General features: G+C 42.0%; 2 protein-coding genes across 2 annotated transcripts; one reads left to right on the top strand and one right to left on the bottom strand.

Annotated features, from left to right (window-relative positions):
- Positions 1-6,322: 6,322 nt before the first annotated feature.
- On the top strand, positions 6,323-9,194 carry cart2 (cocaine- and amphetamine-regulated transcript 2). Its single transcript, XM_084363619.1, has 3 exons — positions 6,323-6,528; positions 7,817-7,900; positions 8,921-9,194. The coding sequence occupies exons 1-3, from the start codon at positions 6,406-6,408 to the stop codon at positions 9,026-9,028; spliced, it is 315 nt and encodes a 104-aa protein (XP_084219745.1). The 5' UTR covers positions 6,323-6,405; the 3' UTR covers positions 9,029-9,194.
- Positions 9,195-10,521: 1,327 nt separating this feature from the next.
- LOC311263509 (small ribosomal subunit protein eS17) lies at positions 10,522-16,062 on the bottom strand. Its single transcript, XM_084363617.1, has 5 exons — positions 15,962-16,062; positions 14,949-15,100; positions 14,095-14,200; positions 12,867-12,932; positions 10,522-10,815 (listed from the first exon to the last, which is right to left on the bottom strand). Exons 1-5 carry the CDS (start codon positions 15,962-15,964, stop codon positions 10,738-10,740), a joined length of 405 nt encoding a protein of 134 aa, XP_084219743.1. The 5' UTR covers positions 15,965-16,062; the 3' UTR covers positions 10,522-10,737.
- Positions 16,063-16,252: the final 190 nt, after the last annotated feature.

Raw genomic sequence — 16,252 nt, 5'->3', positions numbered from 1 at the left:
CACCTCGGAGTGAGCTGAAGGCAGCTCGTTTTCAAGTTTGACCAAATCACATGTCTGGATGTTGGTTTCTGCTGCTGACTGAAGTCATTTTTCATGGTGCGTCTCGACTGGTGAGCCTGGATCAGCAGCTTTACGTCTGCTGCTGAGTCCCAGTGAAGCTGCTGTCAGGCTGACAGATGTTCAGACGACGTGTTAAGCCTCCACTTTCCCTCATAAATTTAAGGGATTCTGAAACATAAATCCTCTTCTCCTCCATGTTGGGTGCTCGGAGATCTTTTTTCTGGTCAGCTTGTGAAGATTTCAGCCTGCCAGAAGTGTCCGCCCAAAACAAATTAAAATGAAATAAAACGGCTGAAGTGATTCAAATAAGCAAACTCCAACAAATGAGGCCAAGAGTCGTGTATGCATGGACAGATGATGAGACAGTGGACACCTGAGACACACATGTAGAAGATCCCTCGAACCTCCAACACAAGAACTCACAAGACGACTGCAAACGACAGAGTTGTTGTTTTAAAGGTGAATCTGTAACATATGTCCATGATTTTAGTTTTAGAGGTGACAGTCTGACAGCCTGTAGCTTCAGCTGGAGACGTCAAAGCAGCCAGTTCACTGCTGAGTCCAACAAGTCGACAACATGAACTCACTGAATGTGAAGACAGGAAACAGAAAAATACAACCGTCCACCGCCTGAACTCAGACGAGCTTCATCGCCTCGTTAACTATAACTATATCATCAGGAGGAGATGATGGCTGAGCCTGAATTTATATCATCAGGAGGAGATGATGGCTGAGCCTGAATTTATATCATCAGGAGGAGATGATGGCTGAGCCTGACTTTATATCATCAGGAGGAGATGATGGCTGAGCCTGACTTTATATCATCAGGAGGAGACGATGGCTGAGCCTGACTTTATATCATCAGGAGGAGACGATGGCTGAGCCTGACTTTATATCATCAGGAGGAGACGATGGCTGAGCCTGACTTTATATCATCAGGAGGAGACGATGACTGAGCCTGACTTTATATCATCAGGAGGAGACGATGGCTGAGCCTGACTTTATATCATCAGGAGGAGACGATGACTGAGCCTGACTTTATATCATCAGGAGGAGACGATGGCTGAGCCTGACTTTATATCATCAGGAGGAGACGATGACTGAGCCTGACTTTATATCATCATGAGGAGACGATGACTGAGCCTGACTTTATATCATCATGAGGAGACGATGACTGAGCCTGACTTTATATCATCAGGAGGAGACGATGGCTGAGCCTGACTTTATATCATCAGGAGGAGACGATGGCTGAGCCTGACTTTATATCATCAGGAGGAGACGATGACTGAGCCTGACTTTATATCATCAGGAGGAGACGATGGCTGAGCCTGACTTTATATCATCAGGAGGAGACGATCATTTCCTCTGGAGGGTTTAGAAAGAAGAGATCAGTTATTGATTAAAGCAAAGTTAGAGAAAGAGAGTCACGTGTCTGATCAATAATCAGACATGAATCAATAGTTGATGTGTCCCGAGTGTTTCCTGGTTTAAAGGCTCATTACAGTGAAGTGATTTTCTGAACCAGTCTGTTCTAGCGGTTCTGATTCTCGTCTTTACCCTCTTAGTCTTTATTTCCACATTACTGATGATCACTGATCAAAATCTCAAAGTCTGTTTTGTGTTTTTGGACAGAAACATCACGATACGATGAAGTATCACGTTTCATACATAGTCTGCTGATAATAATAATATTTTAAGGCCCTTAAACAAACAAATTCTGTTTTTGTTTTAATTAGAGCCAAATGAAGTCCTGAAACATCCTCAGAAATTATGACCCTGTAAGATCAAATGTTACCTCGAGTTCAGGTGTCTGGAGGGAATCCACCTGGAAGGACACCTGAAGGATCTCATCACCCCCAGGATCAAAACATGGAAATATAACTAGACCCATAAATGATTTCTCTCCTATGTTTATATTTTGTTGGAGGATGGTCCTGCTTCCTTCTGCACCTGGACCTACAGTGTGGACTCTCAGTTATGGACATTTTAATCTGGATCAGAAGATCCTTTCATGGGTTTTAAGGACTAACAGGAACATTGTGATGTCACCTGATCTTTTCTCCGTACAGATGAGAGAAGAGGACGCTTCTTGCTTTGTTGCATGTCGATGAAGGAAACTGAAAAGATGGAAGGATGACGGTGCAAATCTTTCAGAAGTGTTGTGTCTGAAGGTGTTTGTGAGCGGCTCTCCTCAGTCGTCACTCTTCATTTTATTACAAAAAGCTCTTGCAGCCTCAGTTTGAGTAGAAGTGAGTAACTGACACCGCCCAGAACGAACCACAGACGAGGAGAAATACCTGCTGAGTCACATCTCAGGTACCGAGCTGAATGTGGACACCAGAGACGACTGTGACCACATGAAAATATCATGTCACGACTGTCCCGGACAAAATAACTACAGTTCACAATATAATCCAGCAAACTTACTAAAAGGAGCAACACGTTTAATCAAGTCTCCAGCTGCTTCAGGTGTTTAGCACAATGCTGCAACTCTGATTTACTGTGAAGCTCCAAAAATGTTCTGTTTTGTGACTTAATTTTCAGTTTTGGGTGAACTGTTCCTTTAAGAAAAGGGCTCCAGGGCCTTTGTAGTCCTTTAACTCGGGCCTTTAGGCCCGTTTGGGCTCTCAGGCCTTGAGACAGTTTCCTGCTAAGGATGCAGATTTCTCTTAACACAGGCGAACCGCCCAAACAGCAGTCCTCTAACAAACATGGCTGCTTAATGTAACTCATTGTTTAAAGGAGAAATGTAGCTGTTGGCCTGATACAGTGTTGAAGAAGAAGAAGAAGAAGAAGAAGAAGAAGAAGAAGAAGAAGAAGAAGAAGAAGAAGAGAAGATGCAGAGCTGCATCCTGATGCTGAGTCTCTTCTCTCGGCAGCTTTCGTCTCACTTTCACAACAAAGAGTCAGCACATGCTCTGGGTGGCGGGATGGTTTGTTCACAGGGACATTTCTTCACGCTGAACCCATAAAGAGACAATCACAGAGCAAATCGTGTCCCGGAGCCGAGCAGACCAAGTCGATGGGTTTTAAACCTCTTACCTCACTTTTACTTATAGTCGAGCCCTCTGGGAGCTGACGACACACACTGCTTTAATGCTGCGACCACTTTCCTGATCTTCTCTCTGTGTGACCAGCGCTGCTTCACATCAGCACAATGCTCTTATTCTCACACTAATGCTCGCTGACAACAGGAGGATTTAGCAGCTGCAGCTCTGACGCTGCAGGCCGGATGTTTACCCACAACAGTCTGCTCAGAAGAGAAAAAGTCTGGGATCATCACATCGTTAAAAAACACTCAAAAGAAGACCAGACCAACAAAAACAGATTATCATCACAGCATCAGGCTCCTTTAAGTCTCAGATTGTTCAGAAGCTCTGAAGCCAACACATCATCAGTGTGTTCGTTAATGTTGCTCCTTAAACACACAACTGAAATCAGACTGAGACCGCTGCCACGGTAGCAGCTGGTGAGGCTGTACTTCAGCTAAATGCTCACATTAGCATGCTAACAGGCTCAGAATAACAATGGTAGCATGCTGATGTTTAGCAGAGATGTGTCTTATGTTCGCTATTTTAGTTTTGAGCGTATAAGTAAGTGAACATTTGATAATGAGCACAGTTCATCAACAAATATCAAACTTCTGTGCTCAGCTCTCCTGTCGATTCACATCTTTCTGTCGAGTCTGGATAAAATCACAGCTCCTATAAAACATGTGGACAGAACAAAGCTCAGAGGAAGAGACCAACAGCAAAGATCTTCAAGCAAAGACTGAACCTCCTGACGCACCACTGCAGAACTTTATCCTTAACCTAAAGGAACAGTTCACCCAAACATTAAAACCCAGCCATCGTCTCCTGATGATATGAAGTCAGGCTCAGCCATCGTCTCCTCCTGATGATATAAAGTCAGGCTCAGCCATCGTCTCCTCCTGATGATATAAAGTCAGGCTCAGCCATCGTCTCCTCCTGATGATATAAAGTCAGGCTCAGTCATCGTCTCCTCCCGACGATATAAAGTCAGGCTCAGTCATCGTCTCCTCCTGATGATATAAAGTCAGGCTCAGCCATCGTCTCCTCCTGACGATATAAAGTCAGGCTCAGTCATCGTCTCCTCCTGACGATATAAAGTCAGGCTCAGTCATCGTCTCCTCCTGACGATATAAAGTCAGGCTCAGTCATCGTCTCCTCCTGATGATATAAAGTCAGGCTCAGCCATCGTCTCCTCCTGATGATATAAAGTCAGGCTCAGTCATCGTCTCCTCCTGATGATATAAAGTCTTTTGAAGCACTGAGAGCGTCGGTGCAGATCCGGACCTCCTGGAGGAATAAACACCTGAAGTCACATCAGATTCTGCTCTGATCCGGACTGTTCACTGACGGGAGGAGAGCTCTGAGATTACTTTTTAACTGTTGGGATCAAAAAGTGGATTTATCTTCACTCCTGTTTATCAGCCTGACCACAGCAAAGTATTCACAGAGGAGGTGTTTTAAAGTTTTCCTACGTTACGTTTGGTCTCGTCCTCTGACTTCCTCTCTGACTCTCTCCTGGGAGTTACAGCGACCGAATGAAACGTACTGTCACAAGTAAACTTGTGAGTTTCTCCTGACGTCTGTCTGGTTCAGTAAACACTCAGCATGTAGAGTTATAATATGACCTGTTCGTCCTCTACAACCTGAACAACAAGGCTGCACGCAGTGTGTTTGTTTACAGCGGAGGGATGGAGGATTTGAAGATGCAGCTCGTCTGTGTGTGTCAGAAGGGTTTAAGTTGAGTTATAAGAGGTTTGGGGACATTAATGCCTTCATCCCTCCGCACTAATATGAAATATAAATAGCAGCACTGCAGGGAGGGAAACACATTCCCACGTGCTGTTTCCCTCCAGTTCTTTAAAGTTAAATATGAAAAGGAAATTGGGAAACCGGCCGTCGCTCCTCCAGCAGCCGCGGCTTCACGCAGATTCATTCTGACAGTTTGTCTCTGAAACATTCAGGTTGTTTTCAGGCAGGAAGACATTTATCAAAGTAAATCACTTCATCCATAAGCAATCTGCTTGTTTCCCCTCTGGATCAATGTCGAGAGAAACAGGAGATACGCAGTCTCCGTCAGACTCGTCTGCACAGTTTCATCCATCAGTTCAATATATGTAAACATGTTTATATTCAGGGCTGGAGGAAGTATTCAGTACTTCAGTTAAAGTACAAATACCACAGTAAAAGTACTCGGTGCAGTAAAGTGTCTCTGTTGTTCTCGTCTATCTGTCGTCAGACGGTCGTGACTCAGTCATCGATGTAAACACAGGATGTTACTGTTGTTGAGCTCGTGTTGATCATTTTGAATCAGACACTAACGAATCTTTTCATTCTGGGTTTGTCTGATTATCATCGTCTCCATGAATCCACTGATTGTTTGACTGTTCGGTGAAAATAGTGAGAAATGTGGTGACGATGATGTTTGTTCAGTCACAACCTCGACATCACAAACACATTCAAACCAAATACAGGAAGAAAAAGACGTCTGTGAAGCTGCAACAGACAGTAAACACGACTTCATCAGAATAGTTGCAGATTCATTTATAAACTCTTCCTTTGTTTTGTGTGCAAAAATCTTAATGTAGGCGAAACAATAACTGATAATAAAGTTCTCTAATAGTTGTTGTGGAGAAAAAAAGTGCTAAATTTACGTCTGAATTAAACGATAAAGTGAAATGAAAAGAAAAGTCCTGGTTTGACCTTTGACCTTCTGTGGCGAGCGGCACTGAGAGACCGTTCCTTTAGTTTCACATGACGACGCTGAACACACGGTTGTTTCCTGTCTGACGTCAGTTTGGCTCCTGACAGCTGAACATGCAAACTGTCTTCTTATTTTGTAACTTGATTTTGAAATAAGCTTTAAATGTAAACATATATTAAGAGTGATTATTATAATTTGATAATAATAATAAATGCACGTTTGCACATTGTTGTTATTTGTTATGTAATATCTCAGCCCTGCAGTCACATGTATGACATATTGCACACATCACTACACACGAGGACAGTCACAGTTTATATGTTTATTTTTCATTCTGATAGTTTTTATTATTGTTTATTATTGTTGTCTTGTCCTCTGCGCTGCTGTGGATCAACACAGGAACATCTTATCTCCAGTCATCCAGCAGTCTGAGATCATGAGGAGCCTGTTTACGTCACACCCGTGACGTCGCCCGGAGTCTGGGGGGGCGGGGCGGTCCCCCCAAACATCCCGCCGCGCGCAGCGGCAGCGCGTGACAGACACCTGGAGGACAGACACCTGGAGGACAGAGGTGAGCAGCTCGCGGAACTTCGCTCTCCGGTTTCTGGCAACATGTGGGCGCGAGCTGTGCTGTGCGCGGCGCTGCTGTCCGCGCTGTGCCCGGCGGGGAGGACGGAAGCCGAGAGGGACGAGAGGGACGTCCAGGACTACCACTACTCCAACTCCAACAGGCTGGTGAGTGTGCGCTGTACTCTGATTACTCCAGTGACGGGACAGTGACTGAGTCAATGAATACTTTATATAAATGTCGCGGTGCTGTTCAGTGTTTTCTCTCTGATCCTGAAACATCAGTCAGGTAGAAACTATGGATCCGTTTCATATAAATCATCAAAGCTGCCGCCAGTGATCAGTTCATCAGCGTTATTAAAGAAGCAGCACGAGAGTCTCAGAAACTAGAGACAATGATAAAGAGACAGAGAAAGAATAGAAAACAATTTGAATAAAAATATAATAAAAACGATCAGAACAAACAACATACAGTCACTGTCCTCGTGTGTACATGACGCGTGCAATATATTATAAATGTATCTGTGCATAAAAGACATTTTATGGTGAAAACATGAATCAATCAGGAGGAAATATCAGCAGATGAACCTGAGGGTGCATCAATGATCATTAAAGTGCAGAGAACTGGAGCTGATCAGATCAATAATGTTGAGCTGTGTGTTACTGTCATCAGTCAACTTCCTGCTCAGCGTCTCTAGCGTCAGACACAATCATTAAACTGAGCTGAAGTGACTTAACGTTAGTGTAATAATGTGTATTCATTATAATCATCATTAACAGTATTTGTAGTTTCATCTGTACTTGTACTATAAATGTACCTTATTGAGAAACAAACTGTTGATGGTCGTTAGTATCAGTATCAGTGTAACTTCAATAACAGTAACTTTACTACAGTGTAGAAATACTCAGTTACATATCAAAGTCCTGCATTCAACAATTACTGAAGTGAAAGAACACAAATATTAAATTGCTGCATTTTATGCGACAGTGTTGGTGTTTATTGTTATTATTATTATTATTATTATTATTGTAATGCATTAATGTGTTCATCACTTTCATGTTGCAGCTGGTAACTATGGAGCTCATTTTAATTACTTTAAGTAGCGCAGCGCCGGGCAGCTTGTGAATGTTCTCCCGGAAATTCAATAATAATAATTATTATTATAATAATAAATAATAATAATAATAATAATTATTATTATTATTATTATTATACTGTGTTTCTTTTATATATTGTAATATTGTGTAGTGCTTCATTAGTAGCTGTTTGTTTCCCTCTAAAATGTAATCGAGCAAAAAAAAGATACTTCAAAACTTGTACTTGATTGTTGTACTCGAGTAAATGTCCCGTTACTTTCCACTACTGTTATAGTGTGTGTATTTGATGCAGAGATTTGCATGTTCATTAATATCTGAGTGTGTGTGTGTGTGTGTGTGTGTGTGTGTGTGTGTGCAGCTCGGCGCTCTGCATGAAGTGCTGGAGAAGCTGCAGACCAAGAGGATTAATCCGTGGGAGAAGAAGTACGGACAGGTCCCCTCAGTGAGTCTCACACACACACACACACACACACACACACACACACACACATATATTAATACATAGACCGTATATTTATACTTTATCAGCCTGGAGATCAGGAGTTATTTGTAAGCGTTGTTTTCCTGTAATTAGGAGGATGGACAGTTTAATGATGAGCTGCTTTGGCTCTGATGTAGCAAGTAATCTGTAAAGTAACTAGTAACTAAAGTTACCTAATAACAGCAGTTGAGTAAAAAGTACAATATCTGCCTCCTAAATGTAGTGGAGTATAAAGTAACAGAATATGGTACAGTAGTTGAATAAATGTACTCAGTTACATTTCATCACTGGTGACTTTGACTGAGGGACCAATTAAGTTTTGTTTAAATCACAATAATGTTTTTGTTGACTGTTAAATATCTTTAATCTGAATCTGCAAAGTAACTAAAGGTATCAACTGAATGTAGTCGAGTACAATAAGAACAATATCTGCCTCTACAAAGTGACAGAATGGAAATACTCAAGTACCAGTACAGTGTATATATACTTACTTATACTTTTCATACTAGAGTTAATTTAAAATAAAAAATTAAGTTTTCAAAACGTTACTGAAGTACACTACTTGAGTAAATGTACTTAGTTACATTCCACCACTGATTATATTAATGAGTATTCAGATCTTACTGTAAAGATTAAACAGTAGATCATAAATGTACCTCATCAGTCCTGAATTCAGTGTTTAACAAGTATTAATGTGTACTTTAGTATCAAAAGTACTTAACAAACCTGCGTGATCATTTATAAATGTAAAGTTACATGTAACTACAGCTGTCAGATAAAAGTACTGCAGTAAAAAGTTCCTCAGAACTGCAGTACAAAACTTTCCACAACACATCTTCATATTACTGTCAACACACGAGTACACAGAGTATTCACAGTACACAGTATACACGCAGCACTGCATTATATCTGAGTCAGTTGTGTGTGTGTGTAACCGCAGTACTTCCTGTGTGTACTTCCTTGTGTACTTCCTGTTGTCAGTGTGACCTGGGGGAGCACTGTGCCGTCAGGAAAGGATCTCGGATCGGGAAGATGTGCGACTGCCCTCGAGGAGCTTTCTGCAACTTCTTCCTGCTGAAGTGCTTATGAGCCAACAGATTTCACAGCGAGAGTCTATTTTAACATGTATATTTTCCACATATATAAATATATAAATAAATACAAACGTAAACGGATGTAAAGTAGTTTAGACGTTGTGAATCCTTCATGAAGTGTTTGTCCAGTTGTTGCATTAAAGTTGTTTTCATGTCGCTTTTCCACCGACTCGTCTTTGTTTAACTGCTGCAAACTGACAATAAAACCATCAACGGCTCAAAGTATACAAATGTATTACAAGTAAATTAAGTCATAATTTAATTTATATTTTTATTTGCTTCTGTATTCATTTACCTTTTATTATCCACTTTCCAAATGTTTACATTCATTTACGTTGTTTTCATTTCTGTATTTTTTTTTTTGGAGTTTGTAAAATAACAAACATGTAAATGAATAATTTACTTTAAATAATTCAATAAACAAATGAAGAAAATCAGGGAATTAACACAAAGGTTAATAATAAAGACACAAACTAACAGATAAATCAATGTTGCTTATAACAAATTAATGTCTACATTTACTTTTAGTAATGTTTGATGCATTAATGCTCTACCTTCTTATCGAGACATTTATTTCATTTATTCATATTAAATGTTGTCAGTCAGTCAGTTTTAAACTACTGGATCTAAGTTAACATGATAAAATCACACGATCTTTACTTTTACTGAACCTGACTGATACTCTGACGTCAGTAACAGCTCAGCATCACCTCCACCAGCTGGAGCAGCAGCTGTGGTGATCTGATGTTCGAGCGCCACCTTCAGGACAGAAGCTTCACTGACACCAGGGATTCACCCGTCTGCAGCCTGGATGAAAACTCAGATCATCTGTTCCCTCTACAGAAGCTCCAGAAATGTTCTGTGGACTACGAGACTTCATCTGACTTCACATATTTTCACGTTACCGTGAACTGAGGATTTATTTGGACCGAACCAGAGGTGACTGGAGACAAACCAACACTGTTCTGGTGACTGTGGTTCAGTTTGAATGAAGTGTGTTTGACGACAAGTTAACGAGGAGATGAAGCTCGTCTGAGTTCAGTCAAAGAGAAACTTGAGTTCAGACGGTTGGTTTTTCTGTTTAGAAGGAAAATAGGAGTCAAAATATTTGTTGACTTGTTAGACTCGTTGAACCGACTGCTTTTACATCAGCAGCTGAAGCTACGGGGCTGAACGTCAACACTGCCGTTTCTTCTCTGCTCATCTTTGTTCATCTATTGAATGTTTTGGCCACATCTTATAAAATCGCCTCTTTAAAGCGTCAGAGCCTGAAATTGTTAAACAGATGTGAGCGAGTCTAAAGAAGTCGCCTGAAACTACTTTTCTTTCTGGAGCGAGAAGCGTTTGTTCCTGTGGACGAACTGAACATGTCTCCGGTAGAAAACGCTCAACATGACGTCTACAACTAAAAACCCGTCAGCTGACGTCTCCTGACAGACGTCTACAGAGAAAAGCTCCAATAAAACACCAGAATCAAAAACTATCAGCTTGTTTGGGTCCAATAACTGGCAGAACCATTTATTTTCATTTATTCTCATTAGACACGCTCCCCTTCTTTATCTCAATCCAGTGTGAAGAAAGGTAAAGATCATTTAACACCAGCAGAGTTTTGATAGTTCAAACATTTTAAACATCAAATCAACAGTCCTGCACAGCAGAGGGTTTTGTCCCAAAGGGTTTTATTAGGAAGATAATTACAGACATCTAGACTCCTCGGGGCTGCTTGAAGTTCATGCCGACGGTGGGTTGGGTGACCTGCAGGTTGGACAGACTGCCGAAGTCCTGTGGGACAGAAGAAGAGGTCTGAGCACACGACAGCAGACGTGAGTGTGAAAACAACTGGGTTTAGAGAGAAAGGCTGTCTGAGAGCGACAGGGTCTGAGAGGAACAGGTGATCCTTCAAACACGGGAAAAGCTCTCAGCTTCATCTTCCTGTAGTATCAATGACCTGGCTACAAGGACGCCATGATCACTTTCGATACAGGGTGGAGACAAAAACAGGCCGACGCCGGCCACATCTGATAACACCTTAAAGAGCAACGCAGCACCTCAGGGTTCCCACTGTTCTCTGGAGATCATGTAAGGATGATACGACTGAACGGGAACGTGAACATGTTATATATCAATGTGTATAAAACCCGACGTCACACTGTAAATGTGTTGATCCTCGGTGTAGAAGCCTTAAAATTAATATATTCTAAGTTTTTATGAAGGAGATAATTCTCCAGGACAAAACAAGCTCGTCAGTGACTTCCTCTCATTTTCCCTGCGTTTTCTACAACTGGAAAACTGGTCAACTGTTTCCAGGATGCGTGAGAAATCTGCCGTCTTGGTGCCGACGTGTCGCCCGTTCAGAAAGCCTGATTGTTCCTGAGCACATTAAGGCTCGAAGTCTGGTTTGATTAGCAGATGTTCATTTAAATATAGCAGCCAGAGGTTCTGAAGGGAAGCTGCTGGTTCTGTTAAAGCTGTTTGACATTATGGTGAATCGTTCTCAGTCAGATCCTTTAAAGTGTCTCACACATTTAAATAACCTGATGCAGCAGGTCCCAACACACTGACTGCAGCCGCTTTAACTGGAAACGTTACATCGTTGGAAGTGCCAATGTGGCTTTACGTTACCTACAACATTTAAAAGTTGAGATGTAAAAGAGCTGAACAGAACCAACAGTCGTTACAGAACCTGTTCTGATGACTCCTCAGAAGTGCTGATGTTCCAATAAAAACACTTTCTGCTGATTAACTTGATGGAAACTAGTTTCTCGGACTGACACTGACCCTTTAATCTTCTTCTCACAGTCCGACAGTAGCCGGCGCCTTAAAGCGCCTCATTAGACGCCTGTTTGATGCTCTGACGCGTCACAGTAACTCACAGAACTCGGACCTGCAGGAAAATGTTCCGCCTCCAGTGATTTTGAGATTTTATGGCTCAAAAGAGCCTCGGTTTTCTTTAACACTCGACCCGCTGCCGTGACATCATTAGTAAGATCAGCGGCGCTTCGGTCTGAGCTGCTCGTCGTTCTGATCAAAGTGTCGCCACATCAGAGGCTTCGAGTCCCGACTTCACCTCAGAGTCTGCATGTTCTCTGAATCCTTCACTTTCATTTACACCTCTTTTTACTGCACTTTGCTCCTGAAACGATGTGGTGTTAACCTGTAACGGGACTAATCAGAGGTTGAAGAAGTACTCAGGTGTTTTACAGTAGTAAAAGTAGCAGTTATAATCTAGAACTACTGATACAAGTCCTGCAATCTACATATTACTGAGTCCAGAGTATCATCTGCAAGATGCATTTTAAGTATTGAAGTAAAAGTACTCTATTTACTTCGGCATTGTACTTGAATTAGTGCATGTTGCTGTCATTAAGTAGAGGTATTTTTAATTTTAAGGTTCACGTTTGTCTGATTTCAGATTAAAACACGTGGATCATAAAGATCAGATCATTAGTTTTATGTCCTGAAACTCTTCCTTACAAAGACGGGGGTCATTTACAACAGCCAAACTTCATCCTGGCGTCTTTCTGCAGGTCAGGGTTACACAAGTTTGAAGAGTATTCACCAAATATAAAAACACCAGCCTTCAGTGATTCAACGGTAAGACAAAAATTTGGTATGTAAAAATGTTCAGTTTCTATAATCTGTCTAGAGTGAAACCTCTTCACAAACAAAGGATCTCTGAAAAAAAGTAAACCAACATGTCTGACGCTGGAAGTGCAGCTGCAGGCTAATGCTAAGCTAGCGGTGACGTCTTGAAGTGTTTTTTTTACATCAGGGCGACTCGAGAACACGTGGAGAGAAAAACAACAGAACCACAGATCCGGTTTGAGGCTTACCAGCAGCTTCAGCATCTCCTTGGTGTCGGGATCAACTTCAATCAGCTCCTGGTCCAGAGCAGACACCTGGACAGGTACACACAGTGAGGAGTTAGACAGGCAGCCACATCAGCACCTCGTTCACACCTCCTCTCCTTCCATAAACATGACGACCTCTGACCTCAGCGTGGCCGAACACACGTTTGTGCTCGTCAACAGATAAAACCACTTCTGCTGACTATTATAATCTACGACTGGAGTCAGTAAACTGAGAAGGTTTTAATCTCATCTGTTCTCACAAGAAAATGAATCCCTCATTAGAAACAGAAGTTAGACAGGTGAGCTGGGAGGTTAACGCAGCACACGTTCCATACTAATTATCAAATAAATTGTACTGCAAGTTTTCTGATAATTAATGTTTAAATATGCAGATTATACATCATATAAACAAATATGCTCTCGTTAGCATACATTTACAGATGAGACCTCTGAACATTTAGTCACGTTCAAACTTCTTGTTTCGTGCTGTCGACATGTTGGAGTCTGAATATCTCATCAGATCAGAAAATACTAACAGCCATGAAAAAAATAAACATCCATATTTTCTCTGTAAAAACCTTCAGAATCTTAATCTCGTCTTAAAGACGTCATGGAAGCAAAATAGACCAGAGCTCGTTTTCACCTGTAGCGTCTCCACTGAACAGTCACCAACATTAGAAACAGACCCAAAGAAAAACTGGCATTTTTCTGAGATTAGCTTAGCATTAAACATGAAGGCTGTCTGAGAGCGCCAGGGTTCAAGAGGAACAGAGGATCCTTTGAACACGGGAAAGGCTCGCAGGTTATTTTTCCTGTACTATCAATGACCTGGCTACAAGGACGCCATGATCACTTTCGATACAGGACACACAAGTCGATCAATCACACTGATGTGAATATTTAAGTCTGTATGATGTCATGAATAGAGACTTTTCTTTAAACATATCCCAATAGTAAAATTAATCTGGTCTTTAACTCCCAGTGACACATCACATATTTCACTCTTTACACAGAGATTCACAGGATTTGGTTACATATTAGACTATTCTGCCCGCTCAACAGAATAACGAGCATCTCTTCATCACATCACTTCTGTTTACTGATGAAACCTCCAAACAGACAACAACCACCACCAGGTCTGCATCCACTTTAAGATCTGTGTGGATGAAGGACAACAGGCAGTACACAGTATGTTGGTGCATTCACTGACCTCTGGTACGTAGTTGTCCCTCCTCTCTCTCTCCTCCTCCTGCAGTTTGATGGAGATACCTCTGACTGGACCCCTCTGGATCCTCTTCATCAGATGTGTCACATACCTGCAGCAACAGTTAGTGAACACAGCAGTCAGCAACAAACAGATAAACACACATGTCCACAGCTCAACTCTGAAGAGTGCGGACCGTCACAAAGGTCCTGATCAGAGCTGCTATTAAAGTCTGTCCTGGTGTCCACTTATGATCAGATCTCACTTCTGCTCTATATGCAAATAGACATCACGGGGACAAACAATGATTTTTTTATTTTTTTTTTACACAAAAGACAGAAAGAAGTTCATGTAGAACATTTACTTAATTTACAAGAAGGCCCAAATAAAGAAGGATTTGTCAGAGAGCGTTTCACAAAGTTTATGTTTCTTCTCACTCAACTCTTAAAATCAGACAATTTGTTAATGGAGTCTGGTGATATTGTGGCTATTGGTTCAATGTTATTGTGTAAGTGTACTTGAAACTGCAGGTGTGTCACTCCCTGGATTGAATGTGTCTGTTAGGTAATCCTGGGCTACAGAAGCAGCTATGATTGTAGCTGCAAATGTACAGACGTGCAACATGGATTATATTGGCTGCACTTAAACACAGAGCTGCAGGTAACACAGTTAACATTAGCTATAAATGTTAGTCCAGTGTCTGGGAGCGCCAGGGTCTGAGAGAAATAAAGAGTCCTTCAGACACGGGAAAGGCTCACAGCTTCATCTTCCTGTAGTATCAATGACCTGGCTACAAGGACGCCATGATCACTTTCGATACAGGGTGGAGGGGAAACTCTCCTCCGCAGCGATAAACTCACCCAGCGATCTTGTTGCGGAGCTTCTTGCTGGGGATGATGGCGATCTCCTCGCACACCCTCTTGTTGGTGTGGAAGTCGCTGCCCAACCGGGTGTAGTATTTCTCGATGATGACCCTGGCGGCCTTCTTCACCGTCTTGGTCCTGACTCGTCCCTGCAGGCAGTCCAAACATCACACGTTACTCAGGAGAGCTAGGTTTGTCACCACGGGTGGCAAAGATTATAATGTGAATGATTTCAGTAATAGACACTGAGCTACAATATTTTCAACAGGACATGAAACCAGCGTACATATTTCACACTAGTTTTTATTATTTAGCCAATTTGGTTAATTCGATATGGAGCTTGGTCAACATATGGGCTGCCAGATCAGCTGATATTGATCTGTGACAGGTGAAACATGATCTAATCGAACAATGCTCACATTAAATGTATAAATTGAGGTAAAGAGACCACTGAATCTGAACTAAACCTACTGGATTGTGGTTAAAGATAATACGTTTTGAACCAGTTTCGTGAAGAAATGGCCAGACTTGCCCTGTTCTGTTCAGGTCGGTGGATAGTGCAGTTTAACCGCTGTTCAGTGAGCTAGCTGACCAAACGCACCACTGCAGCGCTCAGGGCACACAAGCTAACCCTGTTTAGCCTCCAGAGCTAACTAACGCTGAGCAGAAACTGGTAACAATTTCAACATTTTCGTGGCCTGTATTCAAACATACAGACCAAGACGCGATTTAGTTGTTTCCATCAAACTAAACTGATAAAACGTGAATAAGAGCCGCAGCTCATTCAGCTGGAAGGCGGCTCCGCTCCACTCCGCTTCCTCAGTTAGCCGCAGTTAGCCGCTGCAACAGCGCAAATAAACCGCTCCGTTTGTGTCATCCAACATTAATACTGCCATAATTCAGAAGAGTAAACAGTCCGGTGTCCATAGAGGAGAGAACTGCGGTATATAAACTGTAAAAGAGCCAGGATTAATTCAGATAGCTCGGCTCGACATGTAAAAAGTACCCACCATGTTGGATCGGCCTGGTAGAAGAGGACGAGCAGACTTCCGGTGGAAGTTTAAATCCGCTGCCGGAAGCTGAGGACAGAAGCGAGCGGCTGCTGCTGCGCCCCCTGGCGTCAGGAGGCGGGAACTACAACAACAACAGGAAGCGCCGCCACAGATGCTAACACTGTTAGCTCAGCTGTGAACATCTGGCCTTTAAAAAAAGGTGTAAATGACATCTTTTCACATCGATTTGGGATCTTGAGGCTTCTGGAGACTTCGCAAAATAAAATGAATTTCCTTAAAAAAAATTGT

Source organism: Pagrus pagrus (assembly GCF_965226575.1).
Source record: "Pagrus pagrus genome assembly, chromosome: 10".
Lineage (NCBI taxonomy): Eukaryota > Metazoa > Chordata > Actinopteri > Spariformes > Sparidae > Pagrus > Pagrus pagrus.
The sequence above is the reverse complement of the archived record's forward strand: the minus strand, read 5'-3'. Positions and strand labels throughout refer to the sequence as shown.

Excerpts from the sequence above, each read along its gene's own strand:
- cart2 (XM_084363619.1), top strand. The coding sequence starts at position 6,406 with ATGTGGGCGCGAGCTGTGCTGTGCGCGGCGCTGCTGTCCGCGCTGTGC. Across the intron at positions 6,529-7,816 it reads ACTCCAACTCCAACAGGCTG|CTCGGCGCTCTGCATGAAGT; the intron begins GTGAGTGTGCGC and ends GTGTGTGTGCAG. Across the intron at positions 7,901-8,920 it reads AGTACGGACAGGTCCCCTCA|TGTGACCTGGGGGAGCACTG; the intron begins GTGAGTCTCACA and ends TCCTGTTGTCAG.
- LOC311263509 (XM_084363617.1), bottom strand. Across the intron at positions 14,201-14,948 it reads CTCCGCAACAAGATCGCTGG|GTATGTGACACATCTGATGA; the intron begins GTGAGTTTATCG and ends CTGTTGCTGCAG. Across the intron at positions 12,933-14,094 it reads GGGACAACTACGTACCAGAG|GTGTCTGCTCTGGACCAGGA; the intron begins GTCAGTGAATGC and ends GTACCTGTCCAG.